At 37.6% G+C, this 24,934-nt stretch overlaps 1 protein-coding gene across 1 annotated transcript in view; it reads right to left on the bottom strand.

The window, feature by feature from the left end:
- FNDC3B (fibronectin type III domain containing 3B) overlaps positions 1-24,934 on the bottom strand; it is a 298,122-nt gene that overhangs the window by 22,990 nt on the left and 250,198 nt on the right. The window contains exon 23 of the mRNA XM_026705754.2: positions 17,261-17,473. Within this exon, the coding sequence (XP_026561539.2) occupies positions 17,261-17,473 (213 nt within the window). The remainder of the gene's footprint in view (positions 1-17,260; positions 17,474-24,934) is intronic.

The raw sequence follows: 24,934 nt of genomic DNA, 5'->3' as shown, positions 1-24,934 counted from the left end.
TTTGAATTTTGATCATGTGATCCTTAATCACTTAGGAACGTTTTTCCCACTGATGAAAGTTTGCAGTCAGGTGGTTTATATATTTTTTTGGCTAAAACCCATAAACCTCAACAATTGTGGCCATGTGACTCTGGGGTGCTGCAAGCAGTCATGAATATAGCCCAATTGTGAAGCACTCAAATGCCCCATGTCTGTGGGAGGAGGTAGCAGTCAGAACTTCAGAACTGGACCATAAATACCTTTTTTTTTGGGGGGGGGGGGGTTCATTCATTTTATTCACTTTATTTTGAAAATTATTTGAGCCGTGCTTAAAACAATTGCTCCCTTATTCTGGTACAGTTGATATCATGCAGCATAGTTTCTATTCCAGTCGGTTTTATTTTAGTTTTATTGGATGTTGTCTTTATTACTATTTTGCTTTGTATTAACATTGCATTGGTTTGCATTTTGTGCAGAATTTCCACTTTTGGCTCTGGAAGATCCAAAAATAAAGAAATGGATAAATGGTCCCATGTACCATTTTATGTGAGATACACGCAGCCATGAACCAGGAGAGCATAAGGTTCAAAATGTATTTGGAATTGAATTATTTCTCCCTTTCCTAACCAGATCATTTCCTACCATTTTTGGAATGCTAGTCTGTGTTTGGACTTGGCAATCAGATGTCTTTGCTGCATGGGTAGCCAGTGAATTGAATTTTCAGTACTTCTAATTAGCAACAGCAGGAGCATAACGCCATGCAGCCAATGAATACTAATGTTTCTCAGAATAAATCTGGAATTATTATTTTATTTTCTTTAATCTGGCACCAAGGAGGTCTACATGGGGTAATGCAAGTCACCATTATTATCATTTTTGCAGCAAAAGTTGGCAAAACAGTGAAGTGGTAATGATTATGGATGGATATTTTAAGGAATTTAGAAAGCTATAGTATTAGAGATGTGATTTTTTTTTAAAAAAAAAAGAATTTTGAAGTTATACATACTAACGCTAGCAAGATTATGCACAAAAATGGAAGGACACATAGTGATTCTTATAACGGACAAACAGCTGCAAAAGTTAACAGAGAATTAATTTTATTTCTACTTGGGAACTGCTTTTGGACTTAGTGCTTGAGGTGGAAAAAAAATTGAAACTTTGATTTTGGGTTTTACAGATTGGATAGTCTTGGTGTTACAGAAATGGCTAATATATACTATTATATAAAAGTAAAAAGTTGAGGTTTCAGGTTAATATCTTATTGTATTAAACCAAAAGAATTTGAAAGTCAATGCTCCTTTTTTTCTTTTTTCCCCTCTACTTTTCTCTTTCCCCCCTTTCCTCCCCCTATTCAACCTTCATCTTTCTTTATATTTTTGTATTTTATGCTTTGTAAAAATCAATAAAATGTTGAATCACAATATGCAAATGTGATAAGATGGTGGACAGAAAGAAGAGAGGATTAAGAGTTGTGTTTGTTGGGAAACCTTATGGCAAGAATGTAGTGTGGTGTTGTTTTGCAAAGAATGGTGATTGTGGAGGGTTTAAGCTAGCACAATTTGATGGCGGCACAGAGTTTTCCTGGAGTCCAGTTGGAGGAAACTTCAACCTACTGTCAGTGAGGCTGGATTGGGAAGAAGTCACAGTGATTTCTTCCTTTTTTTTTAAAAAAAAAGAGAAAACCTTATTTGACTTTTCAGATAAAGAGATAAAAACAAACAGAAACTAATCATTAACACAGAAGAAAGAAAAAGGTAAACCTTGAAAAAGAAAGCAAAGTCAACATTGCAGAAAGCAAAGAAATGACTACCAACTTTCCTCTTGCAAACAGCAATGGGGTTCTCATTTAAAAGCAAAATCAGTGGAGGAAAGTTCTCATTGTTTGATTGTTTCATTTTGCTTTGACCTTATCTAAATATTTCTTTAAAATATGGGTGCTGTGAACAGTCTTATCCTTGATCTTAAATGGGAAATATTTCTCTTCAGGAATATACATTATTAGTATATATTTATAATGATAGTAAGCACTGCAAAGCACTAAGATATAATCCCACCTCACAATATTCCAAATAAAAATGAGATGCTTTATTCAACCATGCGTACCAAAAAGAAAATAAAAATATTATTCTGTACCGAAATCTAGGAACTAGAAAAATGTGCAGCCTGGATTTGCTACTGATGTTCAAGATGACAACTTTTCTATGCCATATTTTGAGATTTAAGGTATGTTTGCTGTTCTTTAAACAGTGGACAATTTGCTTATTTTTTATTATGACATTTTAATTTTAATTGTTTTAAATAGTTGCACTCTCTATTGTTGAATCCATATTTTGGAACTTTTTAATGTAAAAAAGATTAGAAATTATATATATGTGCACACATGCTCCTGATACTGTAATAGATAGATTCTCTCATTTTTATCGCACTTTATGATCTTGGCCAACAAATCATGTTTTTCTTCATAAAGAGTAATAAAATGAATAATTTTTTTTCAGGAGTAGATATTTCCCACAGCAAGATTTCCAGGTACAATAATGCAATTTGGGCTTTTCTTTATTGCATTCTAATTGTGTGCTTTCAATTTGTTTTTAGGATTGCTTGCATTCATTTAGCCATTTCAAGGAGATTCATTTAACTTGCCACGTATACAATACAGCTCTTATCTCTGTTCCTAAGTCTCTCTTGAAGCATTCAAAAGCATCTGTTTCATCACTGTTGAAAATATTATATTAGCCTGTGGCTTAGCAATCTGCTATAGCAAATCTGCCCCAGCATGTTAATACTTATGATTTTGGAAACCAGGTTTAATATCTGGAGGCAATGTGAATCCTTAATATTCACATTATTTCCAGATAATGTGAATATGTCACGGTTCCAAACCAAACCAGGAAAAGAAGAGAGCGGAACAGGTCTCTTTACTGGAGTCTCAGCTTGGCCCGTGGTGAACAATACAAGTAAAAGGGTTTCTAGCCAGCATTACTGGCTTCTGCTAGCCAGATGGCTATACGGACTCAGCATGCCTCCCCCTCCTGTTCCTGGTTGCTCCTAGCTGGCTCCTGCAAGTACTTTTTTGGCCCTGCTCCAACAAGCACTCTTTGAGCCCAGTTACTCTCTGGTTGGTCCCAGCAAGTACATTTCAGGCCTGGAGGGCTTCTGAACCAACCACAGCTGGCTTGCTCTCCTGGCTCGTGTCCCATCAACCGACACCCATGCATCGCCCTGCGCATGTGTGGCAACTCCAAAATAGCGCGTTGTGGCCACTTTGAATGGCGCACTGTCTCGGATGTTGACAGAATATCTGTAGGTTTCATGACTCTGAAAGCAATGTTGGACTACCTTCTGAACACCATGAGATATATCAGGTTAAGTGAATAGACTTTACAGGAAGACTGTATTTTACTGAGATAAACTATATTAACATAATTTTGAAAGCTGATAATGTTTATTCCCCTCCATCTTTGGAAAACACTTCTGCATTTTTGGATGCAGAGGTTAAGATCAATCTGAGGAAGAAGTTTAATATATTTAAACAGATGTAAACCTGAGAAGTTGTGGTAAGAGATAAGAGTCATTGTTAAAATTTTTTAAAAAATGTTCCCAAAATTCAAAGAGGGAAAGATCCAGGTACAAGATGTTTCTGGCAACAAGAAGGATGTATGACAGGTGGACACAGACTTCCAATATCAACAAAGGATAAAGCAAATTACATTGTGAGACAAGAAATATGGCTGGAAACTAGTCAAGGAAAGGACCAACCTAGCGCTAAGGAGAAATTTCCTGATAGTTAAAGCAATTAATCATGGAACGATTTGCCTCCAGAAGTTGTGAATGTTCCATCACTGGAGGCTTTTAAGAAGAGACTGGACAGTCACTTATCTGGAAGGGTCTTATAGGGTCTCCTGCTTGAGTAGGGAGGTTGGATCTCTAAGGTCCTTTCCAATTCTGTTATTCTGTTGCATTCTGGTTTCTTTTACTTTTCTTCTAATTTCCACTTTTACTTTGCAAAAGTGGTCTGTTTTGTTGCTCTTATGACCTTCAGTAATGCTCTTACTATTTCTGGATTTAAAAAAATGAACTCAATCCACGTTTTCAGATTTGTATTAACTTCTTTCCCATGTATACATATGAGTAGACAGTGTTATATAGTCAAAATAAAAGTTCTTCTTCTAAACAATTACAGTTATAATCCTAATTTATCCTTAATGACCAAATTACTTTTTCTATACTTCTTCCTCTCATTCTTGTCTATGTTTTCATGTCACCTGCAGAATAATTTTTTAAATTCAGAATGTCATATAATATTTCTCAAAAACTCATATTTGCTTTTTCTATTCACTAATCACAGAACAATAACCTATGTTTGCACCATTTGTTTGCACCCACCAAAATGTCCATTCACAGGTCCAACATTTTGAAATACTTTGCTGGGACAAGGCAGAATGAGATTTAACTTGCCATTCAAGCAAAGATTTTATTGGGTCATTCAGCCAGTCATTAAGTCTAAGTTCAAACAATGATGGTGGTCTTTTCAAGAGGATAAAAGCAGAAAACCATGTGTGAACAGCTCTGAGCTCTCAAATAAAACACAAATAATAATACAGTAAGAGCAAATGTCTAGACATTACTGAATCTCAGCCCAATTATTATCAAAAATTCTGGTCAGTGAAAGCAATAACAAAAACTAAAATAATAAAAATGCCAACTGGATGCATTGATTCAAAGACCATGATAGTCTCACAATATCCATCATGCCTTCTACTGTACTCAATGCTATGGAAGATCCAGCTTCATTCATATAATATCAACCAAACTTTTATTACCCTTTATGAAGGAAACAAGGTGAATGTCATCCTAATAACACTATTGGGCATTATAAATGAAAAATCAAGGTTGTTTTTTTTTAATCTAAAAGCAAAGCCAGGGATGAAAATACCATTTCTTGCTGAATAAAGCAGTAATGTTCCGGAAAATAGAATAACAGAATAAGAAAGTTGGAAAGGACCTGGGAAGACTTCTAGTCCAATTCCTCTGGCAGTAAACCCTATACCAGGGGTGTCAAACTGGTGGCTCGTGGGCCAGATGTGTACGTGCAGGCTACACTCACCCCAGCTCCAAATGTGTTGCCACAAATTTGACACCCGTGCCCTATACCATATATATATATAGGTTGTCCAATCTCTTCTTAAAAACCTCCAGTGTTGGAGTATCCACAATTTCTGGAAAGAATTAACATTATCCATGTTTCTTTTCTATTATCAGTCTGAACTAGCTCCATCCTCTTTTCTTTCTAATGTTCAATAATAATGAAGACAAATATATAGCACAAAACATTACAGGGATGTCCCCAGGAATATGTGCATCAAAAACCCTAATTGACAGTGATAATTTATTAGATTTGTTATACACACCCCAGTTCAAAGATGGCAGCCACACTCACACAATCCAAGCCTTACCACTTTTTTTTCTTCTTACACACTTTTAACCTTTTTTAAAAGCTCCTCTCTTCCCAATTAACAGTCCTAGTTCTTATTAAAAATGCTTAAGGTATGACAAGACTGATTTAACGTCCAGTCCTTTTTAAATTTTCTATCAGGATCTTCCAGGAAAGTATGTGCATGTCACCATACACTTTCCTGTTGATTTTTTTAAGCCAGTGCAATCAACAAGGAGCGAGAATAGAATTATGATTTCCGTTATCCATGATGTACAAAATTTACTTATTTATTTCCTTTGGAGAGAAGATTTCTCCTTTATTACCAATCTGGTTTTACAGCAAATTCACTTAGAGATCTAAAGTGTTAAATAAATGAGAGTCAGTTAAAAACAACATGATACAAAGCCCAATTTGGCAGTGTCCAATGGTGTAAACAGAGTTTGGCTTCACCTTCCTGGCTGCAAATGAAGCTATTTGTTTGTGGAAACAACCCAGGTGGGGAAATGAGAATGGGGCACATACCATTAATTTCCTAATGAGTTAAATTGATGACCCGAGGCAGTTTTCTCTGCAGCACAAACCATTGGAGCATTTTTAAATTGAGGTTAACCCATCTCAGCAAACAAAAGCTGCTAATATTTAAATGAAATTATGATTAGAGAAAAGAGATATTCTTTTTAGATATTGGCCCACATTTCCTACTCTTTTGAAAAAGGAACTTTAATGGCTTGGCCATTCTGTATAGCAAACGTATTTATCAGTCTAGCTCTCCCTGTGTGTCAATCGAGAAATAAACAATGTAGTCTATGACTAAATAAGATATTCCAAGCAGTGGTGTTAACAGGGGAAAAGGCATCTCATTCATCCGAGGTTGTAGATGTGTGAACTTGCAGACTGCAATAAATCCTTTATTGAAGGTTACACAAAGAAGGAAACTTGTTTACGCTAGAAACAGTAAGATTTCTGCCAAGTGCTAATTATTTTCATAACATCATCAAGCCTGTTCCCAGACCGTACTATCTCAGTGTGTCAGTTTTATTTCCAAACAGAACGTCTACACATCAACATGCATCCATAACCATAATTTGACTGTCAGTGGGCAGCAATTTCTTCCTGAGATTTTTAGGACTGAATGATTATGCTCCAATGCACTCCTTTAAAAATGTCCCAAACGTACTTTTTTCAAAAGGCAACTGGACTTTCTTATTTTTTGTTTTGCTTTTCATCCAAGTAGCTTCTTCAGTTCGAACTGGAATGGTGGGGAATGGAAGGATTTATACCCCTTGTAGACAGCTGGTAATTTGCATCCTTTTAAGGCCAGCTGGAGGTTTATTATCTGTGTCATCAGGGACACCCGAGTGGTGCAAATGGATGTGGAGCAGAGGTGGTATTCAGCAGGTTCTGACCAGTTCTGGAGAACCGGTAGCGGAAATTTTGAGTAGTTTGGAGAACCAGCAAATACCACTTCTGACTGGAGCTTTACAGTATCCTTCTCCTGCCATGCCCACCAAGCCATGCCCACAGAACCAGTAGTAAAAAAAAATGGAATCCCACCACTGATGTGGAGCCTTCTTGGAACTGTTGAAAGGACTATATTGTAGACCGGAAATAGATGATGTCGTATCTCTCTCCCTTTGTCGAGAGAGGGCTGTTCAGTTTTGACATAGATGGCCTGTTTGATCCCTCTTTCAAACCAGTGGTCCTCTCTGTCCAAAATGTGGACATTGCTTTCTTCAAAAGAGTGGCCCTTGTCCTTTAAATGCAGCCGAACTTGAAAAAGCACCTTTGGGACAACCATGACCTGGATGACTGAGAATCTCTATAGACATCTCTAAAAATGCTTCCAAGAGTAAACACATCTACAAACAAGAACATTTTTACAGAATGACATAAGCTTGGGAAAAAAAAACTACAAGAGGTAGAAAACAGGATGACGTCTTGCATCCATTACAGACAGTCCTTGACTTAACCACCATTCATTAGTTTAAAGTTCCAAGGGTACTGAAAAAATATGACTAACGACCAGTCCTCACCCTTACAACTGTCACAGCCTCTCCAAGGTCACATGATCAAAACTCAGGAGCTTGGTGACCTGGAGGTATGGACAACAGTTGCAGCATCCAGGAGATCATGTGGTCACCATTTGCAACCTTCCCAACCAACTTCTGACAAGCAAAGTCAATGAGAGAAGCTGGATTTGCTTAATGACCGCAAGATTCACTTAACAACTGCAATGTACCATTCAACAACCAAGGCAAAAATGGTTGTAAAATTGCGACAGCCATCTTGCTTAGCAATGGAAATTCAGGTCCCAGTTGTGTTCATAAGTTGGAACACAGCAAGGTATTAGCTCTAGAGAATTACTGGAGGAAACCAGTGTTTGTTTACAGCCAGCTATCCTGGAATTCTACAGGGTATGCTAGAAAGAGACAAGATGGTGGCTGGAACAGTGTAAGCTTAGGTCATTGTTATGCATGTTGCAATGCATCTAAAAGGTAGGAGAAGCTTAGATTCACCATCAGAGTTGCCATCTGGACTTTGTTTTTGACTGTACTCAAGTAAGCTGTTGTGTGCAACAATAAAGAAACACTAAAGAGCAGGGCCAATAATGCTTCAGATCTTTAATAAGTAGAGTACATAAGGGTTCCCCCCCGGTCTGGCATCTTCTAAATACATGGTGCCCCAAATTCTCTGAATTCTATATCATGGCGCTACTGTCCTTCAAAGTGATCTTGATTATGTGTCTGAATGGTCAAACAATTGGCAACTCAAAATCTCAACCAACAAATGTTCTGTCCTAAACATCTGTCAAGGACCTTAGAGTTCTCATATCAAGTGACCTAAGCACTAGAGCTCACTGTAACAGCATTACCAAAAAGGTGTTAAGAGCTGTAAATCTAAGCTTACGAAGCTTCTATATATAATTGCTAACTAGGGCATACAAAATCTTTGCTAGACCAATACTTGAATACAGCTCATCTGTCTGGAATCCGCACTATATATTGGATATTAATACAATTGAGCAATTTCACGAGAAGAGTACTACACTCCTCTGGTCGCAACAGAATACCCTATATCACCAGGCTTGAGATTTTGGGCTTGGACAACCTTGAGCTACACCACCTATAGTTAGACTTAAGCATAGTACACAATATTATCTGCTACAATGTCCTACCAGTCAATGACTACTTCAGCTTCAACCACAACAATACAAGAGCACACAACAGATACAAACTCAATGTAAACTGCTCCAAACTTGATTGCAGAAAGTACGACTTCAGCAACAGAGTGGTCAATGCCTAGAATGCACTACCTCACTCTGTTGTTACATCCTCTAACCCCTCACTCCTTTAACCTCAAACTAACCACTGCTGACCTCACCCCATTCCTAAGAGATCTGTAAGCGGCGTGCATAATTGCACCATTGTGCCTATCATCTCTGTCTTATTGTCCCCATTTATTCGAACCTATTTCCTGTACTCTTAATCATGTTTATACTTATACCTATTATCTTGTAAGCAATTGACAAATAAAATAAAACAAATAAATAAATAATTTGCAGTTGCAGATATCGGTTTGAGAAAGCTGGGGTTCATTAGATTGTGTTTCTATTGAATTATATTCATATAACTATATTTATATTTCTACTGAATCTACTACTACTTTAATTTGACAACACAGGGTCATTATTCTTCATTCGTTTTTAACTGAGCTACTTCATTCAAAGCATGGCAGAAAAGTCTTCCAAAGGATTGCATTGTACATGAAGCATGCTGTGGAAATCCCTTTACCCTTTTTCTCATAGAATTGAGAATAATGTTAAGAATGCGTTGATAACAGAAGAGAAAAGGGAAGGGAAAACAGAAATATAATCTGATGTACAACAGCATTCTCAAACTTATGCCTGAGACACAGAGGTGGTATTCAGCAGGTTCTGACCAGTTCTAGAGAACCAGTAGCGGAAATTTTGAGTAGTTTGGAGAACCGGCAAATGCCACCTCTAACTAGAGATTTTACAGTATCCTTCCCCTGCCATGCCCACCAAGCCACACCCACAGAACCAGTAGTAAAAATATTTGAATCCCACCACTGCTGAGACAGCAATTGGACCCATCATATCAAAGAATTCAGAGAGTTTGGGGCACCAGGTATTTAGAAGATGTCAGACTGGGAAAAAAGCCAAGTTGTTCAGTAATAAATTGGATATCAACAACTTATTAGTTGTTGCTGTTGTTAATACTTCAATCTGGCGAATGAGTTGCGCTATAGCAAATGTATGACAGCTTTAATTATTAATATCCTTTCCTTATTCAGTAGCCAAAGCCTTTCCATATTTGCATGTTGATTATTTAAATACATTAATGCGATTTGTGGCAGGGTATCTTTTGAAAGTCACTCTAGCAGCTTTCTAAGCTAAGTGGGAAGGAGACACTGCAGTTCAAGGGGGTGCTAATGGTTTTGATTTAATTTAGACACAAATAATTTTCTAGCGTTGGAAGAACTATTTATCTGGTTCAGTTCCAAGCCGAAATAAAGGCACTGCAGAGAAAATGGAGGCTGGAGACTGATTGGAAAGAGGATCCATTTGTTGAGAAAACATAACCACCAAGCACAGGTGATTCTGACCACATGGAGTTGAGAGTAAGGGTTTTTTTATACTTTTTCTTGGGCTTTGAACTTGAACTTCCTGTTCCTGTGCAAGAACATGTATTCTGTTGGCTGTTGTCAAACACTCATGGTGCCATGTACAAATCCTAGTATTTTGTCTAAGCTAAGCTTGGTTGAAATTTGGCTGATGCAGTGAAGGGGGTTGTTGGGGAATTCCCATTGTGGCTGAGGGCTAAGCCTACCTTTGTTCTGACCTTGCTGCAGGGAGTAATAGATTAATACATTTGCATTTCTACAAGCTCGCCTCAGCATAGTATCTGCTTGGTGGCAGGGAGCTAAAGCTCTGAGTTTCTGTCTCCCTTAAGATTTTTATTTCTCTTTTAGGGGAAATATTTTATCCTGCCTTTTTAAATATTTCTCAAAAATTTTCATTCTTCTAGGAGAGGGGTTGGTGATAACATTCCACACTAGTTAACTCTCGAAAACTCATGATTGCAAGATAACTCATTTTTGTCTTTCTAGCATATTTTCTGCTTCTACAGAAAAATAACATTTATATTATTTAAATGTTAGCGTAAACCATCTTATTTAGATATAATACTAAGTCATAGTTTCATATTACATTTTTGGCCTTATCTATATTCTGATATCTTTTTGTCCTTTCAATCAATACTATAAACCAACCTCAAACTGTAATTTGTAATGCTGGATTGGACTTGGCTTGTAATAAACCAGGAAGTAATAAATAAGTGGGATGCAGCAATGTGACAAGCATTTGGAAGACACACTTTAAAAATTGCATCAACATTAAGTATTTCATTTCAACTCATTAAAGCAGTCATATTTTTTTCTTGCATGGTTGCTACAAAGGGCAAATATTTCAGCACTGAAACTGAGGAAATGCATCAATCAGTCAAGGTTAATGACACTAAATGTCTAATGCAAGAGCTATTGTAGAAATTCAAGAGCTAACATTAAAGTCTGTATTAGTAATTAAATACTTGGAATATCTATGAAGCTTCTCATTCGTCCAGTTCATGGTTGTCCCAAAGGTGCTTTTTCAAGAGGCAACTGGACTTTCTGGTTTTTCTTTGAAGATGTTTCACTTTATCCAAGAAGCTTCTTCAGTGTTGGAGAAGCTTCTTGGATGAGAAGTGAAACATCTTCAAACCCCCGCCCCCCCAAAAGTCCAATTGCCTCTTGAAAAAGTACCTTTGGGATAAATACTTCGAGGTAATGATAATCACTAGGAAGAAAGAAAAATTCAACTCAAGTCAAGCCAAGCCAAGGAAGAATCAAAATATTACTTTGGAAAATATCTGGAGAATGAAATAAGCAAAAAGAAAGCCTTTTAAGACCCAAGTAATAAAGGGAATAAAGGTCCAGTGGTGTTCAACTCTAGGGCACAATGCTCATCTCCATTTCTTAGCTGAGGAAGCCAGCATTGTCTGAAGACAATTCCATGATCATATGGACAGCATGACTAGACATCAAGTCCCATGGAATGTTGTTACCATCCCATTGAAGTGACTCCTATTTATCTACTTGCATTTCCATGCTTTTGCACAGCTAGATGGGCAGGACCAAATCAAATAATACCAGTGGACAAATCTAATCAGGTGAAAGTCTTTCCTGGAAACAAAAATACCACAGTTTTCATAACTGGCAAGAGAGATTTGCAATTAATCTGTAAATGCTGCAATGGTGGGAGTCCAGGCATTCTTCAATTTACAACCATTTGTTCAGCAACCCAGGCTCTCCCTCACCCATTGAGGTACCTCATGCTATGTGCATAATGACTGCCAGGGGGAGAGTTGGGAGTGCATGGGTACCTTGCTTAATGACAGCAACAATGGCTGTAATTCTGAGCTCATTTGTGATTGTAAGTCAAGGACTATCTGTACTTTAATGTTAAATTTAATGTTAACAAAATAAATCTTAGTTTTACCTAGAAATGCAAGAAACTGCCTTAAATCAAATGGGGATAATCTGTTTTAGTCCTATCCTGAACTGCCATGCTTCAATTCTCTAGACCAGCCCTTTTCTACTTGGATACCTGCCCACTTGCAATAAATGGCATTTCTTTCCCATAAGTCTTAGCAGGTCACATACTAGGAAGACTGGGAGTTGAATATCACATATCTGTAGAGTTGGAGAAGGTTGATTTCAGACTGGACATATTAACAACTGAAAGTGTAGAAGGCTAATCCTTGCAAAATATATTGTCTAACAAACTAAAATATATGTAAGGTGTATTTTAAAAATATAATATGCTTTCTAACCCTTTGCAAAACTTACCCTTTTATTTTTTGGTAAACTAGAGACAATTTCACAGCCAAATTCTAAAGGAAACTTTGAAAGCATTTGGGAGACTAACATATAATTAGAACACCAGTTAATTGGATTACTATAGCACTGGTTCTTGGAAACACCTACAAGCTTCCTAGGAAAGCTATGATTGTTGAAGAGTTCAAACTAATTATCACCATCAGAAATTAAAGTGTTGATGTAATTATGTTAATTTGTTTGACTTGTTTTTTTTAAAAAGACAAGCTTACACTCTGGATTTATTTTTACTTTATGTTTAATTAACATAAAGATGGTTACAACCACCTTGTTATAATCCACAACTCATTTTTAAAAAGTTACCAGCATTCCAATTTCCACAGAAACCAGCACAAGTTTGAAAATACTCTAAATTAGTCTTCTTGGTAGGAATTTTGGCAGCATATCAAGAACAGTTATGTGCAGCTGTTCAGATCCAAAGTGGAAAAGTTGCTTTAGAGATGTGATGATGTACACTTCTTGGCACCTCTTTGGAGAAGCTACATTTTCTAGAGTTTGTGTGGTAGCTATGGAATTCCAGAATAATAGATATTTGGGGATTATGCCCCTTGAGGGGACATGGTGTTGCAGGGCTTAATGATGCTGGAATTGCCAGCCAGAAATGGTCTGTACGCTGGCAGTTTGAGCCCAATTCCGTGAGATGGAGTGAGCGCCCGTTGCTCAATTCCTAGCTCCTTTGAAGCACCCAGCAATTTGAAAGCATGCAACATTGCAAGTAGATAAATGGGTATCACATTGGTGGGAAAAACCTAACTGCACTCGTATGTGTGAAGTGTGAAAGCTGGCGCTGGGCCTGGCTGGACGCGAGGCATTGCAACACAAGGTGAGGCGAAGTGAGGTTGGAGAAGGAGTCTGGAGGAACCAGCAACCCAAGCGCCACTAACTAATTGGTGTAAAACTAATTCCCACCACCACCACAGTGCATCAAGGATAAACAAGCAAGGCGCAAGCACTGAACAGAATGAACTAGCAATCTAGACTGTCTGGACTAATTGAGTCTAACACGTGTAGATTTCCCTGACATTGTATGCTATACACTAAATAATAATATATCCCTTGAAAACAAATTTTGAAAGTCATTTCTTCCTAGCTCACTTAACTGTTGAGAATGTTCAAGTTTTTTAGCATGATTTTAATATGCAGTGTATTAACATATTGCTGAGGAAGCATTTCAGTGTGGGAGAAAGGAATGAGATTCACAGTAAGATTCAGAAGACAATTCAAGAATATACTGTATTTAACAACCTAAACCAAGTCTGGAGGCAAATTTTATTCCTGTGGCAGATACTTCTCTGAGCATTTTAAAAAGTTGGTTCCAGCCAGGCTAAAGATTTCCAGAAGAGGCTAACAGCCAGAACAGAAAAGTACAGCTGCCAATTCAGGCTGCAAAAATACATATGACTGGCAGCTAGCGAGAGAGGAAAATCTAACTGATGCCATCAACTGATGATCGTCTGCACTGTTTGCAACCCAGATAAAATAGCCCAAAGGAAAATCGAGGTTTAATGGACCAAAACATAACTTAGCATAAGGCTGCCTCATATGCTCATCGTAATTTGAAAGCAATATTTCAATTTTTATCATGTATATCTAGCACACAAGCCGCTTGTTTTATTACAAATGCTGGAGAATTGTGAGTGATAAGAGAGCTTCTAACAAACAAAAGGATATTTAATAAATTTCCTTCCTCAAATGGCAACTCCAATCTCTGTTATGCAAAAGTTACAAGCAACGATAAATTGCCAATAACAATGCAACAGAGACAACTACTTTGGCTGCTAATAACTATATTAAAATTAATACAGCAAGAGACCTGCTGATCACTGGATTATTGCATTTGCTAGGAATTACAATTATATTTACTAGCAGTTTAGCATACAGCAAGTAAGCCAACTAACCAGAGAAAAGATCATTTCATTTCAGTTATCTTCCAGGCATGGTTCTGCATTAAGTAGGTGCTTTATTTGTCTCTATTTTCCAACAGTTATTTAAATTGACTAGGTGTCTCTTGAGATTTCTTGAAAAGGAAAACAACAAGGGTTTATTGCTACCGAATTTGGATGGGCTATTATGGCATAACAGACAACTGTATTAATTTTAATTTCAAAACAAATTTGCTTTTTTACATTGAGAGTTTCTCTTACCCCATCAATTTAATTCCATCTCATTTAATTCCATCTCTCAGTTCTTCTCCTTTAATATAGTACTCTTCCACCTTCTGGCAACCAACCACTGGTTCCATGGAAGGTAGTTTTTTCACAGACCAGGGGAGTGTGGTTTTGCACACTCCCAGGATGCTGCCTGTGTACAGATGGGGCTTTATTCAATTGAACAGACTGGTTCCTGGTTGGCTATGGACACATGCTGGTCCATGGCCTGGAGCCTGTTTTAATATATTGCTAAATTCTTCCTGGATAAACCCATTGCTACTTTCTTCAAGTTGATTATCATCATCGTCTTTTAATGACCCCATAATCCCTTGTAAGATAGAGTCTGGGCAACAGAATGGAGCGGAGTTGTTTACTGGCTGGATGCCCTTCCTGTCGCCAATGTGGATTGATACTCAGCAGACATAATCTCAACATGCCCAGAGAGAGAAATACCTGCCTTTCCCTAGGATCAAACTCACAACCTCCTGATTGTGAGGCAAGAGCTCCACCCCTAGGCCACCACACCACTTTCTTCAAGTTGATGCTCTCCAAATATTCTTGACTTCAACTCCCATAGTACCAATCAGTGTGCCCAAAAGCCACACCTGTTGAGAATTTGGGAATTGGTTTCCCTGGCTGAGTGGATCTGGGTTCCATCAATTTATTCAAATTATGGAATTAATTGTTCCCTGTCTTTCCAGAAATCATTTTTCCATAAAGGTAGCAAACAAAACAAATGAATACTACAAGAACAATTGAGATACACAGCTTCTTAATCCCTCAGAGAACATTTAGAAGATGAACAAAGACCCACAACCTGATTTTAAAATGTAGAGAAATACAGAGAGAACACCAAGAGTCAGTCAAACACTTTCTCCTGTTGAGTAAATAACAGGATTCAAGAAACCCAGCATCTATTATGTGTTGATTCCCTGATCTATCACCTACAAAGATCACCCTAACTCTCACTACGCAAAACAAATAAATTTTACACACACTCTATTTTTCCCAATATATGCTGTGTGTATTTAGCAGTTTGCTTTAAAACAAAATTGAGCAATTGCTGTAAGCACAGCTTTCTGACCACCTGTTGCTTTTAAAAACTTTGGCAGGCTGTGATGGTAAAATGATAGTGCGTTCAGCAAGTTTGCAACCTGGTGCTTTCCCAATAGCTGTAACCATAGTTACCTGTACATTATGTGTGAAGATTGTGGGGGAAAGAAAAATGAATTCTGAATAATGGATACAGACAAAATCTAGGAAGAAAATGTTTAAATTCTATTGGGCAGGAAGGCTACTTTCAACCAGGAAGCAGGAGAACACCAGTCTTCCTGTCCCAAAGGAGCTTGTCAGCTTTGGAAGCCATATTCCACGCGGTCACATAGCCTGAGAAAGTGGGAGTGGGGTGATTTCAACTGAGTAGTTCTAAGTAGACAAAATAACATTCTTTTATTAGTTCAAGGTTATTAAGTGTGGCGCAGCAGAGAAAAAGGATCTTACAGTGGGATGGATCGTGATTGGTCCATGTGATGTGATGATGGGAAAAAGAGAAATGGGTTGTAATTTGGGACATTGTGGGAAGTCCAGGATACTTTTGGTTTCATGATTCCACAGATGTGTGGAATCTAATAAAGGTACTTTCTAATAAAGGTACTTTTGAGATTATGCCTGCTTTGGGAGTTACTGATTGGAATGGAGGTTTGCTGGAATGCTGACAGAAGGTTTTTCAAGAGGCAACTGGGCTTTCTGGTGTTTTCTTTGAAGACGTTTCACTTCTCATCCAAGAAGCTTCTTCAGCTATGACTGGATGGTGGGGAATGGAAGGATTTATACTCCTTGCAGACAGCGGATCATTTGCATTCTTTTAGCGGGTCATTAAGGCCACCTGGAGGGTCATTAAGGACATCTGTGGGTCATTAAAGCCATCTGTGTCATCAGGGTCACCTGAGTAGTGCAAATGGGTGTGGAGCCTTCTTGAAAGGACTGTGTTGTAGATTGGAGATATATGATGTTGTATTCCTCCCCCCACATCTCCAGTCATGTTACTACCGGTAACTTAACACCTGTAGTGCTTCACTTGACCATGGCGAGAAAGGTTGTAAAACGGGGCAAAATTCACTCAGCAACTATCTCGCTTAGCAACTAAAATTTTGGGCTCAACTGTGGCTACTGCTGAGCCCAAAGTTTTAGTTGCTAAGCGAGATAGTACATTTGAGGACTACCTGTATTAACAACACTGGGTGTCCCCATCTCCAATTTATTCTCTCACTGCCAAGGGTCAACAGAAAGAATTTAATGAAATAAGACCAACCAGCTTATTCATGAAGATACTCATAGCCTTTCCTACAACCAGAACTAAGCCTGTTTGGGTTGGTTCTCGTTTACAGAAGGATAGCTTCCAGATGAACAGTGCTACCTAAGCTAATGCTTTCTTGTCAGAATATTCATGAACTGGCAGAGACATGGTAACAATGAGAGCTGAATTAGAAACTGAAACTGAAGGAGTATGGGCATGGCCCTGCAGCTCAAAGTGCTGCGCTGGGAACTGAAACTAATCTGCTCTGAGCTCTGAAACTGCTGCTTGTGTTTTTGCTTGTGTTACTTTGGAAGAATCTACTATTGGTATTGTACATTTTACTCATATATTATTATGTATATAAAGAAGTTAATGAATCCTGCTGAATCAGTCATCTGTGTGTGCTTTCTGGATTTGATTTCTGCAATAAACTCTAGCATTTCTTACCTCTTGTTCTTGTCCTCTATCTGTAAGAGATAGACCATGTCATCAGTAGCATGCTGTCTGGAGCTGCTCTCTCCCCATTTCAATTTCAGGCTCTGGGGACCTGCTGCAGTACACTCTAACCGAGGGGGTAAAGGTGGCAACGACTGGGTCTTTGCTGCAATGAAGTGGCTAAAAGGCCCAGGTCCAACTTCATTGACGGCCTGAATCCGGATCCTGTCATTGGAAGAGACAAAGAAAGAACAGAAGGTTAAAGTGGACAGAATAGAAGTTATAAATGTGTTTCATACTTCGATATCAATGCTATTCTACACTTAGTTTGGTGACTCCATGGTTTGTTAAGGAAGCTGCTACAGATAGCTTATCAGCCTCTCTTAGATGGCAGACCAACACAGCCCCCATTCTCCCAGATTCTAGCTAAATTATGAATGCTATAGCAATAGCAACAGCACTTAGACTTATACTGTATACCACTTCACAGTACTTTACAGCCGCTCTAAGCTCTTTTATAAAGTCAGCATATTTCCCCCAACAATCTGGGTCCTCATTTTACCGACTTGGAAGGATGGATGACTCAAACTTCAGCCGGTGAGAATAGCAACAGCAATAGAACTTAGACTTATATACCACTTCACAGTGCTTCACAGCCTTTTCTAAGTGGTTTTATAGAGTCAAAATATTTTCCCCAACAATCTGGTATTCATTTTATCAACCTCAGAAGGATGAAGGACTGACTCAACCTTGAGCTGCTCAGAATTGAACTCCTGGAGTGAGCAGTGAGTTTGCCCTATAGTACTGCATTCTAACCACTGCTCCACCACAGTTCTTATAACTGGAAAACAATGGTAAAATAGAATAGAATAACAGAGTTGGAAGGGACCTTGGAGGTCTTCTAGTCCAACCCCCTACCTAAGCAGGAAACCCTACACAGCTTCAGACAAATGGTTATCCAACATCTTTAAAAAAACTTCCAGTGTTGGAGCATTCACAACTTCTGAAGGCAAGTTGTTCTACTAATTAATTGTTCTAACTGTCAGGAAATTTCTCCTTAGAAATAAAATATGATAAAAAATAAAGAATAGTACCTACCTAGATCTTACTAGCAAGTCACTATGGGATCATAAAAGAAGCATATCACAATGTTCCCTAACTAAAAAAACAAAACAAAAAACCACTCTGATATTATCGTTAGATATCCACCCCCCGCCAAAAAAGCACCACTGGCAGACATCCTAATATTTATACCCTTTTTGATTATACAATGTTTTCTGATTTCCAAGCAGCCATAAAGACAGAGCAGACTATAGAATTATACTATATGTACTTGAAAGGAAGACCCTGAATATGTCATCTTGGTCTTTCCAACCTAGTCCCTGAAATCATATCTATTTCACTTATTATTATAATTAGTGAACATAAAACAACATTCTCATGTTAGACGTAACTATTTGGAATTACACCAAAACCAAAATCATTGTCTTTCTTGGAGCAAATATTTTATGTTAAAAGTATCCCAAGCACACTCAGACCACTGCTTAAAAACAATCGGTGTGATTTGAAATGATTCTATTTTTAGGTGGAATTCTGTGACCCAATTTTTCACATAGAAAATGTACTAGGAATAGGACAAAAACAGCTAAGACCAGCACTTGGGATGGAAATTACTCTGCCGATTAAATGTAATATTTCTGTAAAATTAGCCTGAAATGATTCTTTAAAACCAAAAAAGCAGCATTACAAAAGCTGAAGTCTATTGCTATAAATCAGCCTGTTGGCTGGTTTACTTAATGTACCAGTTGGTACAGACTGAACAGTCTGATAACCTAAATAATACTCTGGTATATTATTCTTATTTCTTGATTCTACTCTCATGCAAATCCTGCCTGCCTGCCTCTCTTTCTCTATGTCTCTTTATTAACATTCATTAATATTCACTATGGTGTTTCTTTGAAATTTGTACAAGAAGATTCTTTGTTCATTAGAACTAACTCAGAATATGGATCAGGAGAAGATAAAAACACAAGAAAGGAATTTACAAGGCTTACAGTTTACAGAAGGGAATTTTATATTCCTAAAAACTTGCCTTCTACATTTTTATGTTGAGTAAAAGCTCCGAAAGTTCAGCTTTTTCAAAAACCGCAGCAAACAACATTTTAAATTTAATGGACATGATACTAGCTTGTAAAGACATTCAGAGTAATTTGAGCATGCATTTCTATGTAGCCAAAAAATGGTACTGGAAATCAACAGGTGACTATTGGCGGCCACAGTTTTAAATGCATGTATATAAACAGCATCAGTTCACCACAGATCCTTCAAAAGACAGGATCGTTTCTAATTTTTACTCATGGATGGTGAGAAAAAGTTAGACCAATCCCTCCTCTGTTGAAATTTACATTCTATGATAATAATCCTTCCAACTCTGATGGACCTGCTCAAGTTTTAACGAAGAATTCTGATGTTATCAACTCTCAATATCACTCTCACTAATGTGTGCACACTCTATAGCAGGGGTGTCAAACTGGTGTCCTGCGGCCCGAATGCATCATGCGTAGGCCATGCCCACCTCGTGAAGGGGAAAAAGTCACGAACCATCATATGACAGCAACGTGACACAGCGAGTTTAACACCCGTGTTCTACAGTATTGACACTGCCAGTAATTCATTGCATAAAGATACAGTTGCTACACATAAAGATACACACACACACACACACACACACACACACACACACGTGCATGTGTGTGTATCCATATAAATGAAACAAAGAAAACTGGGATCATGTGATCTGACAAGCAAAGTCAATGGGAAAGTCAGATTCACTTAGCAACTCAGTTGCTAACCTAACAATTGGAGTGATTCACTTAACAACTGTGACAAGAAAGGTTGTTAAATGGGGCAAAATTCACTTAATGACTGTCTCACTTAGCAATAGAAATTTTGGGCTCAATTGTAGTTGTATGTTGAGGACTATCTGTATACACATGTATAAGTGTGTGTGTATATATACACACATACACACACACACACACAAACACATTTGTGTGTCCATGAGTGTGGGGATATACACACACATTACCTCTTACTGAAAGTTTGGCTAGTCCAGTGATGGCTAACCTTTTCGGCACTGAGTGCCCAAAGTGAGCATGTGTGCACATGAATGCACATGCGCACAAACCTCCAAAATGCAATGTCTGCACGTCCCCCGTGCATTGGCTCTGTCCCGTGCATGCACCTCACCCCCTGCATATGTGCCCCACTCCTGTGCATGTGTTCTACCCCCTGCAGATGAGCCCCACCCCGTGGAGGTGGTCCACCCCTTGCGGATATGCACATGCCCCCCCATGCATGCACGGCAGAGACCTGAAGACCAGCTGGCCGGCGGGAGGCATGCGCACATGTGCAGTGGAGGCGGAGCTGGGGTGACGGCTTTGCGTGCCACCTCTAGCATGCATGGCATAGTTCGCCATTACAGGGCTACTTTTTCTGCTCTCAGTCAACAAGAATTTTCAGCTTTTCTAAAGTACAAAATTTTAAAAGGTTCAGGTAGGAACAAAGAATATACTGTGTATATTCTCCATAACCCAAAACTGTCCCATTATATAGGCACGACAGCAACTGCTACTTAAAGAGTTTGTTTTTTGCTCTTGTAATAGTATGAGGAAATGACCTTCAGACAAGAAACAAAAGACACAGGAAGAGTCAGACAGGATAACAGTCATGTACAAGAAATCACAGAAGGAGAAGGGTCTGTTTGTGTAGTTTTCTGGAGACTAAAATGAGAGGAAAGAAGAAATGCGTTAAGGCAAACTTACAATAAAGTGTTATTATTATTGATGGTTGTGCTTCTTGCCTGGACTACCTGAAAAAGGGTATTAACACAACCAGCCCAAACACATCTGCTCAAAAGCAACATGAACAGTTCCTCCAACACATTGCATAGTAGGACGTTTGAAACCAAACCAGCTCTGTACTACTGATTAATAACCTAATTAAATATTTTCTGCCTTTAAAAAACAACAGCCAAACCATCAACTCCTATGAAGCAGCACCAAAGGAGTTTGTTTGATGCTCCTTTGTACTGACAAGGTCACACAGCTCTCCTTAGTTATTATTTGTGCAACATTAATTGAACATTCTAATGGTTCTTCAGAAAGGCTGCCATAAATACACAGGACTTATCGGTTCATACTCTGTGCAAAATTCCCTGACAGGTGCAATAGGAAAATGCTGGTTGCTTTGAAAAGTCATCAGAACAAATTAAAAGTCAAAGGCAGCTTCATGCAAATGTGGTCACGTTTTTGAGGTTTTTCACTTTGCAGAAAAAAATAAGAACCTTTTTAAAACAACACCTGAGAAAACCACTTAAAGGGAAGTTTCATTTCTTTTACCATGGTGGAATTGCCTTTTAGATTATCTTTGCGATGTTTGTTTTATAGTAATTGCTTTTTAATAACGTTTTATTTGGGTTTTCACATATACAAAATACAAGTAAAACATCTTTTTTGAAAATAGCATGGTCCCGGGTTGAACTTCTTTATACAGACACAAACTCAATTTCATGCTCATTTTTGTTTTCTATTCCATATCTTATTACTATTTTGCATTTTCTATATAGTTTTTCCCCTCTTTTAATTTTCTCACTTTTATTTTGATTATCTCATCTCAGTTCAAATCATTATTTTTATACTTTTGTCTGTTCTGTTTCAATTTCATATTATCTTTTCTCATTAAACAAATTTTCTCCTGTAGTTACTAATTGGAGTATGACACCTTTATATCTTTTAATTTTATCCATTCAACTCTTATTTAAACTTCGATATATACCTTAAGGTTGTGACATTCAATATAATACATAATACATAACTTCCAATCGAATTCTGCTTGGTACATTCTAATAATACACACTATATTCTTTAAAAAAAAAGGATTATAAATATATGTAATTAAAACCCTCATTCCATTCCAATTCAGTTCTATCATTAATATTCATTAAAGTCTTAACATCTTTAACATTTCTTTGCAATTAAATATCATACTTCCTTAAAGACACGTATAATCTCCATAATTAATTTTTCTCTTATTTCTCTTCACATGTTTTATAAATCATCAAATATTTATTTTGTTACATTTATTTATTAACAAACATCCCACTAAATTACAATAACTATTTTATCAAACATTTTAATCATACATTGTTTCATATTTTCTGAAATTATTTCTATTTCTAATATAACAATATTATCTTATGGACTTTGCAGAATCCCTTTTTCAATTAGATTTTCACCCATTATCTCTAAATAGGCCCTGTTTCTCTATATTTTGTTTCTGTCATTTATAACTTCTTTTCCTTTCTTTCTTCCCTCTCATCTTCTCCCTCCCCCTTTTACCGCCTTGTGTCTCTACTTCTAATTCTCTCTTCTGCATTTCCCTCTTCTGTTGCTTTCTGATTTTATACTTATTTTTCACTCTATTCTTTTTTGGGGTTGTTTTTCCCAATCTTAAACTTTCCATTCTCTTTCCCCCCTTTCCTTTCCCCCCCCCACCTAAGATTACTTGTTCATTAAAGATGTCTTCTTTGTCACAATCTTCTTGTTCTGCAGGCATTTCTTGTTGTTTCTCATAGTTCCAAATCTCCATTTCTAAGAACTGAAATACAAAGCCAAAAGCACCTCTCCCTTCTTGTGCATCTTCTTTGTACTTTTTAAGTTCCATTTTCAGTTCTTCTAAGAGTGGAGCCATTTTAAAGAGTTTTAAACAACCACCCGATTGATTTTAGTCATTCAAATACAATAACCAGGAATCCAGAGATCACCAAGTAATCCAAATAGTCCCAAGCTGTTTCTTCTTATTTCTTTTTCCACTGTCTCTTCCTGGGGTTTTACTATTTTGTTGCGATGTTTCAGTTAAGATGTATCTTTTGGAAGTCTTGTTGAGATTTTGCTGTAAGTTCTTTTTAATTCCAGGCAGTCTCCTCCCTTCCAGATCCTGCCCTTTTATTCTTTTTCTCTCCTTTCCTGTTTTCAAAAGCTTTTAATTATCCAGAAATCTTTATTATCCCTTTGACTTTTTATTTTCAGCATTAAATGCCTATTAATGTCAAAGTTGATTTTTTTCCAATTTCTTGCTTAAATCTCTTAGCTGTCAATATAGGAAAAGGAGAAAAAAAAAACCAAGTATTTTCCTTTTTCTCTGTCGTTCGCAGCTTAAAAATCTTCTTAGGGAACAATGTTATTGTTTCTTTTTAATAGTTTGAATTCCAATTCCTTATTTGTTGCTTTTGCTGTTTGACCCAGTTGACCAAAACTTTCTCTTCTTATCTTCCTCCTGCACATTCTTTTCCAGTCAAATTCTTCTTTGTGGTGGCCATTTCTGACCACCGCTACAACCGCCTTCGGGAAAGGGAGTAATGGCCAGCTGGGGAGGAGAGATGCGGCTCTCCTCAATCCTGCAGGCAGTCTCCCCCTTCGTCACCACCTCTATGGGGTGGCTTAGCCCCGAAACCAGCCAGCTCAGGGCACTCCAGTGGCGAGCACGGATCGAAACCGCACAGAGACGTGGTTTCGGTCTGTCACCGAAGAAGCTCAAACTGGAAGACCTGTTTTATAGTAATTGTTGGGGTTTTCACGTGTAAGAGAACTGGGGTGACAGAATTAGAATACATCAGTACAAAAACAGTAAACACCTATTCAAGTTGAATAAAAATACAAAATTGGCATAATTCATGTAAGTCAGGGCATTTATTTTATTTTTTCCTCCAAGCCTTGAGCATTTATGTTGCATTTCGAGCATATTAGGGCTGATGAAGTGAACAGTTACCTCTGACACCCTCTAAACATTTTTCCCAACAGATTATCTGCTTAAGCCAAATAATTGATTAAGTCAAAAGGGAAAGTTGCCTTCTTCCCATTTCAGATTTAACATCAGCTTGTAGCTGAAGATTGCATCCATTCCCCTTACAAGATAGGTGCAACTGAATTACTTCCTTTAACAAGCAAGAATTAGAAGTATAAAATGGTATATTTAAGTTGAAACTAGGTTTAAAATTCAGTATGACATAAAATACAAACAGTCCTGTACAACCCTAGACAGCTCCTTTTCATTGGACTTGTGGACCAGTGTTAGCCTCAGCAACTTTCAGATGTGTGGACTTTAATTTCCCAGCCAGAAAACTTAAGATTTCTAGCTGGGAAATTTCATTCATCTTAAAGTTCCCAAATTTGAGAAATGCTATCCTAGACAGTCTCTGGAAACCCCAAAGAACAGTACTATTCACTTAAAAAGTCACATTTAGAGATAATGATATACCTAATCTTTACTAGAATGCTATGTTTATGTTTAAGATAATTTTATTTGGGTTGCAAAATCTTCAGAACCACTAAGTGGCAATATGAAAAAAAAAAACCCTTCCTTGCTGCCATCTAGTGGTCATTTAGGGACCTTCTAGGATTCTTGTAACCCAGATACAGTATCCTATTTTCATGTTATTTATCTATCCTACTAAGATCTCAGCAGATCTCTTGAAATTCTTCAAATAACTGTAATGCTATTTATTCAACCAGGAAAATATACAGCCTTACTGGGTTATGCTCTAGTCTTGATGATTCTGTGATCCCATCTGGAGAGCAACAGAATTGGATGAAAGAAAAATATTTACATCCCAGTGCACTTAATGTG

This window comes from Pseudonaja textilis, chromosome 4, assembly GCF_049901715.1.
Source record: "Pseudonaja textilis isolate UNSWEBS1 chromosome 4, rPseTex1.2, whole genome shotgun sequence".
Taxonomy (NCBI): Eukaryota; Metazoa; Chordata; class Lepidosauria; order Squamata; family Elapidae; genus Pseudonaja; species Pseudonaja textilis.
This window is presented reverse-complemented; position numbering and strand designations above follow the sequence as displayed.